We start from the raw sequence: 6925 nt of genomic DNA, 5'->3' as shown, positions 1-6925 counted from the left end.
AATAAGTATATTTTATACACTCCGGATTGAATGAAAATAACAAGTAATTTTAAACAAGTCATTTTTATTATTCATTTTCCAACCTGCAGGCCACATCTTGGGGTTTCCTTTCATTTCCCTGTTCAAAAAACCGCCTTCCAAATGACTACCATGTTTTAAAGTATGTAGTTCCAGAATCCCCTAGCCTCTGATAGCTAGCTTAGTTAAGACTTCACTATAGCTGTGGAAGAGGCCGCTCCTTTAGTTCTATATGGTTGACACTCTATATTTCAATAGTAGAAACCTATTCAGGAACAGTAGGCAATGGAAAAGGCCCTTCAAATTTTGGATTCTCTTTTAAAGTTACTAATTCCGGAACATCTATTGTTATGGAAGATTGAAATTCAGTAGATACATTCTCTACCAGAGTCTCATCTGCAGGAGGTGTTTTAGATGGTGGAGTCTGAACTTCCTCAATGGAGTATGTTGGAGAGATATTTGAAATATTGGCCTCTTCAAATGATGCAAGTTTTTTGGCAACAGAGACCATTTCTGAAGTCGTTTCTTCAGTTGGTGGAAGATGAAGTTCAGCAGCGATATTTTCAGTTGGGGCCTGCTCAGCTGGTAGAGACTTAACTTTCACTAGGCCTTCTTCTGCAGGGACCGTCTCAGCTGGTGGACAATGAACTTTCTCTGGGGCCTCTTCTGCAGGGGCCTCCTCAACTGGTGGAGCTTGAACTTCAGCTGTAGCCTCTTCTGCAGGGACATTCTCAGCTGGTGGAGACTGAACTTTCTCTGGGGGCTCTTCTGCAGGGACCTTCTCAGCTGGTGGAGACTGAACTTTCTCTGGGGCCTCTTCCGCAGAGGCCGACTCAGCTGGTGGAGACTGAACTTTCTCTGGGGCCTCTTCCGCAGGGACCTTCTCAGCTGGTGGAGACTTAACTTTCACTGGGGCCTCTTCTGCAGGGACCTTCTCAGCTGGTGGAGACTTAACTTTCACTGGGGCCTCTTCCCCATAGGCCTTCTCAGCTGGTGGAGACTTAACTTTCACTGGGGCCTCTTCCCCATAGGCCTTCTCAGCTGGTGGAGACTTAACTTTCACTGGGGCCTCTTCCCCATAGGCCTTCTCAGCTGGTGGAGACTTAACTTTCACTGGGGCCTCTTCCCCATAGGCCTTCTCAGCTGGTGGAGACTTAACTTTCACTGGGGCCTCTTCCCCATAGGCCTTCTCAGCTGGTGGAGACTTAACTTTCACTGGGGCCTCTTCCCCATAGGCCTTCTCAGCTGGTGGAGACTTAACTTTCACTGGGGCCTCTTCCCCATAGGCCTTCTCAGCTGGTGGAGACTTAACTTTCACTGGGGCCTCTTCCCCATAGGCCTTCTCAGCTGGTGGAGACTTAACTTTCACTGGGGCCTCTTCCCCATAGGCCTTCTCAGCTGGTGGAGACTTAACTTTCACTGGGGCCTCTTCCCCATAGGCCTTCTCAGCTGGTGGAGACTTAACTTTCACTGGGGCCTCTTCCCCATAGGCCTTCTCAGCTGGTGGAGACTTAACTTTCACTGGGGCCTCTTCCCCATAGGCCTTCTCAGCTGGTGGAGACTTAACTTTCACTGGGGCCTCTTCCCCATAGGCCTTCTCAGCTGGTGGAGACTTAACTTTCACTGGGGCCTCTTCCCCATAGGCCTTCTCAGCTGGTGGAGACTTAACTTTCACTGGGGCCTCTTCCCCATAGGCCTTCTCAGCTGGTGGAGACTTAACTTTCACTGGGGCCTCTTCCCCATAGGCCTTCTCAGCTGGTGGAGACTTAACTTTCACTGGGGCCTCTTCCCCATAGGCCTTCTCAGCTGGTGGAGACTTAACTTTCACTGGGGCCTCTTCCCCATAGGCCTTCTCAGCTGGTGGAGACTTAACTTTCACTGGGGCCTCTTTTTCAGAGGCCGCCTCAGCTGGTGGAGACTTAACTTTCACTGGGGCCTCTTCCGCTGAGGCCTTCTCAGCTGGAGGAGACTTAACTTTCACTGGGGCCTCTTCCGCTGAGGCCTTCTCAGCTGGAGGAGACTTAACTTTCACTGGGGCCTCTTCCGCTGAGGCCTTCTCAGCTGGAGGAGACTTAACTTTCACTGGGGCCTCTTCCGCTGAGGCCTTCTCAGCTGGAGGAGACTTAACTTTCACTGGGGCCTCTTCCGCTGAGGCCTTCTCAGCTGGAGGAGACTTAACTTTCACTGGGGCCTCTTCCGCTGAGGCCTTCTCAGCTGGAGGAGACTTAACTTTCACTGGGGCCTCTTCCGCTGAGGCCTTCTCAGCTGGAGGAGACTTAACTTTCACTGGGGCCTCTTCCGCTGAGGCCTTCTCAGCTGGAGGAGACTTAACTTTCACTGGGGCCTCTTCCGCTGAGGCCTTCTCAGCTGGAGGAGACTTAACTTTCACTGGGGCCTCTTCCGCTGAGGCCTTCTCAGCTGGAGGAGACTTAACTTTCACTGGGGCCTCTTCCGCTGAGGCCTTCTCAGCTGGAGGAGACTTAACTTTCACTGGGGCCTCTTCCGCTGAGGCCTTCTCAGCTGGAGGAGACTTAACTTTCACTGGGGCCTCTTCCGCTGAGGCCTTCTCAGCTGGAGGAGACTTAACTTTCACTGGGGCCTCTTCCGCTGAGGCCTTCTCAGCTGGAGGAGACTTAACTTTCACTGGGGCCTCTTCCGCTGAGGCCTTCTCAGCTGGAGGAGACTTAACTTTCACTGGGGCCTCTTCCGCTGAGGCCTTCTCAGCTGGAGGAGACTTAACTTTCACTGGGGCCTCTTCCGCTGAGGCCTTCTCAGCTGGAGGAGACTTAACTTTCACTGGGGCCTCTTCCGCTGAGGCCTTCTCAGCTGGAGGAGACTTAACTTTCACTGGGGCCTCTTCCGCTGAGGCCTTCTCAGCTGGAGGAGACTTAACTTTCACTGGGGCCTCTTCCGCTGAGGCCTTCTCAGCTGGAGGAGACTTAACTTTCACTGGGGCCTCTTCCGCTGAGGCCTTCTCAGCTGGAGGAGACTTAACTTTCACTGGGGCCTCTTCCGCTGAGGCCTTCTCAGCTGGAGGAGACTTAACTTTCACTGGGGCCTCTTCCGCTGAGGCCTTCTCAGCTGGAGGAGACTTAACTTTCACTGGGGCCTCTTCCGCTGAGGCCTTCTCAGCTGGAGGAGACTTAACTTTCACTGGGGCCTCTTCCGCTGAGGCCTTCTCAGCTGGAGGAGACTTAACTTTCACTGGGGCCTCTTCCGCTGAGGCCTTCTCAGCTGGAGGAGACTTAACTTTCACTGGGGCCTCTTCCGCTGAGGCCTTCTCAGCTGGAGGAGACTTAACTTTCACTGGGGCCTCTTCCGCTGAGGCCTTCTCAGCTGGAGGAGACTTAACTTTCACTGGGGCCTCTTCCGCTGAGGCCTTCTCAGCTGGAGGAGACTTAACTTTCACTGGGGCCTCTTCCGCTGAGGCCTTCTCAGCTGGAGGAGACTTAACTTTCACTGGGGCCTCTTCCGCTGAGGCCTTCTCAGCTGGAGGAGACTTAACTTTCACTGGGGCCTCTTCCGCTGAGGCCTTCTCAGCTGGAGGAGACTTAACTTTCACTGGGGCCTCTTCCGCTGAGGCCTTCTCAGCTGGAGGAGACTTAACTTTCACTGGGGCCTCTTCCGCTGAGGCCTTCTCAGCTGGAGGAGACTTAACTTTCACTGGGGCCTCTTCCGCTGAGGCCTTCTCAGCTGGAGGAGACTTAACTTTCACTGGGGCCTCTTCCGCTGAGGCCTTCTCAGCTGGAGGAGACTTAACTTTCACTGGGGCCTCTTCCGCTGAGGCCTTCTCAGCTGGAGGAGACTTAACTTTCACTGGGGCCTCTTCCGCTGAGGCCTTCTCAGCTGGAGGAGACTTAACTTTCACTGGGGCCTCTTCCGCTGAGGCCTTCTCAGCTGGAGGAGACTTAACTTTCACTGGGGCCTCTTCCGCTGAGGCCTTCTCAGCTGGAGGAGACTTAACTTTCACTGGGGCCTCTTCCGCTGAGGCCTTCTCAGCTGGAGGAGACTTAACTTTCACTGGGGCCTCTTCCGCTGAGGCCTTCTCAGCTGGAGGAGACTTAACTTTCACTGGGGCCTCTTCCGCTGAGGCCTTCTCAGCTGGAGGAGACTTAACTTTCACTGGGGCCTCTTCCGCTGAGGCCTTCTCAGCTGGAGGAGACTTAACTTTCACTGGGGCCTCTTCCGCTGAGGCCTTCTCAGCTGGAGGAGACTTAACTTTCACTGGGGCCTCTTCCGCTGAGGCCTTCTCAGCTGGAGGAGACTTAACTTTCACTGGGGCCTCTTCCGCTGAGGCCTTCTCAGCTGGAGGAGACTTAACTTTCACTGGGGCCTCTTCCGCTGAGGCCTTCTCAGCTGGAGGAGACTTAACTTTCACTGGGGCCTCTTCCGCTGAGGCCTTCTCAGCTGGAGGAGACTTAACTTTCACTGGGGCCTCTTCCGCTGAGGCCTTCTCAGCTGGAGGAGACTTAACTTTCACTGGGGCCTCTTCCGCTGAGGCCTTCTCAGCTGGAGGAGACTTAACTTTCACTGGGGCCTCTTCCGCTGAGGCCTTCTCAGCTGGAGGAGACTTAACTTTCACTGGGGCCTCTTCCGCTGAGGCCTTCTCAGCTGGAGGAGACTTAACTTTCACTGGGGCCTCTTCCGCTGAGGCCTTCTCAGCTGGAGGAGACTTAACTTTCACTGGGGCCTCTTCCGCTGAGGCCTTCTCAGCTGGAGGAGACTTAACTTTCACTGGGGCCTCTTCCGCTGAGGCCTTCTCAGCTGGAGGAGACTTAACTTTCACTGGGGCCTCTTCCGCTGAGGCCTTCTCAGCTGGAGGAGACTTAACTTTCACTGGGGCCTCTTCCGCTGAGGCCTTCTCAGCTGGAGGAGACTTAACTTTCACTGGGGCCTCTTCCGCTGAGGCCTTCTCAGCTGGAGGAGACTTAACTTTCACTGGGGCCTCTTCCGCTGAGGCCTTCTCAGCTGGAGGAGACTTAACTTTCACTGGGGCCTCTTCCGCTGAGGCCTTCTCAGCTGGAGGAGACTTAACTTTCACTGGGGCCTCTTCCGCTGAGGCCTTCTCAGCTGGAGGAGACTTAACTTTCACTGGGGCCTCTTCCGCTGAGGCCTTCTCAGCTGGAGGAGACTTAACTTTCACTGGGGCCTCTTCCGCTGAGGCCTTCTCAGCTGGAGGAGACTTAACTTTCACTGGGGCCTCTTCCGCTGAGGCCTTCTCAGCTGGAGGAGACTTAACTTTCACTGGGGCCTCTTCCGCTGAGGCCTTCTCAGCTGGAGGAGACTTAACTTTCACTGGGGCCTCTTCCGCTGAGGCCTTCTCAGCTGGAGGAGACTTAACTTTCACTGGGGCCTCTTCCGCTGAGGCCTTCTCAGCTGGAGGAGACTTAACTTTCACTGGGGCCTCTTCCGCTGAGGCCTTCTCAGCTGGAGGAGACTTAACTTTCACTGGGGCCTCTTCCGCTGAGGCCTTCTCAGCTGGAGGAGACTTAACTTTCACTGGGGCCTCTTCCGCTGAGGCCTTCTCAGCTGGAGGAGACTTAACTTTCACTGGGGCCTCTTCCGCTGAGGCCTTCTCAGCTGGAGGAGACTTAACTTTCACTGGGGCCTCTTCCGCTGAGGCCTTCTCAGCTGGAGGAGACTTAACTTTCACTGGGGCCTCTTCCGCTGAGGCCTTCTCAGCTGGTGGAGACTTAACTTCCACTGGGGCCTCTTCTGCAGGAACCTTCTCAGCTGGTGGAGACTTAACTTTCACTGGGGCCTTTTCTGCCGGGGCCTTTTCAGCTGGTGGAGACTGAATTTTCACTGGGGCCTCTGCTGCAGGAGCCTCCTCAGCTGGTGGAGATTGCACTTCAGCAGAGATCTTTTCTATTGTCGGAGGCCTTACTTCAACTGCAAAGTCATGCTCATATAAAAGTACTCGAGTATCTTCTTTGATTTGTTGACTAAATGAAGATCTGTTGGTACTTTTCTTCCTAATTTCCTCATTGCTACTTGTTGCAGGTTGAAATTCAGGATGCTCAGTAATTAAAGTCTTCCCTGAGGATTTACGTTTCTGCACAGCATCCTTTGACTTTGAAATAGAACTACTTGGCCTGCCAATAACTTCTTTTGATTCACCAAAGCTCTTCTGTTCTTTGTTTTCATCTCCAGAATGAATGGTTTGATCAGATCTGTCTAATTTTTGTTGACCTGAGTGTTTGCTTGATGGAATTTCTACTCCATGAACACTCTCTGGAAATTCAGAAGCTGCTTCTCCAACAGCAGGTGCCTTTTCTTTATGTACCACTGTTGCACCACCTGGCTTGGTTTCCTTTATCTCTTCAGTAATAATGTCTGTCTGCAAACATTCATCAACCTTATCTTGCACACGCTTTCTCTTTGTCCAAGTTTTCTGAAGCTGAGAAGATAACCTAAGAGACTCATAGTTGACTTTGCTTTCAGGAATATTACTAATATTAAGGTTAGCTTTGGGGCCACATGATTGTGGTATAGGCAAGAGATACTTTATCTCTGATATGTCAGTCTGTTGGGATTTGTCTACCATTGGTTGGGTAGGTCTTCTTTTCTTTCGAATTTCTTGCCTCCCTGCTGAGATAGGCTGATCAGGTTCATCACTTCCTTCCATATTTAAAACTGCTGAATTTGAAATTTACTAACAGCAGGAATCACAATGTACCAAATGGTTAAGCCTTTACTTTCCTTCATTAAGTATTATTTGGTTGAGCTCTTTCAGAAAAAAAAAGTAATTTATAAATTACTGAATTCTGCATTATACTTTTTGGACCCCACCTTACTCAGTAAGCATCTTTCTTATTTAGTCTCTACTGTGACTAAATTTCACTTCTAGAAGTTTTCCTCAAGTGTCTATGACATCATAGGCAATTCTCACTACAATGTTCCATCT

At 51.9% G+C, this 6925-nt stretch overlaps 1 protein-coding gene across 1 annotated transcript; it reads right to left on the bottom strand.

The window, feature by feature from the left end:
• Nucleotides 1–214: 214 nt before the first annotated feature.
• On the bottom strand, nucleotides 215–6646 carry FSCB (fibrous sheath CABYR binding protein). The gene is given in 8 exon segments (XM_014548187.1): nucleotides 215–283; nucleotides 347–949; nucleotides 1820–2314; nucleotides 2351–2416; nucleotides 2555–2623; nucleotides 2687–2737; nucleotides 2840–2902; nucleotides 5693–6646. Coding segments are annotated over 8 exon segments (2370 nt in total).
• Between the last annotated feature and the right edge of the window lie 279 nt (nucleotides 6647–6925).

The sequence above is a fragment of the Myotis brandtii genome, unplaced genomic scaffold, assembly GCF_000412655.1.
Source record: "Myotis brandtii unplaced genomic scaffold, ASM41265v1 scaffold5, whole genome shotgun sequence".
Classification (NCBI taxonomy): Eukaryota; Metazoa; Chordata; class Mammalia; order Chiroptera; family Vespertilionidae; genus Myotis; species Myotis brandtii.
This window is presented reverse-complemented; position numbering and strand designations above follow the sequence as displayed.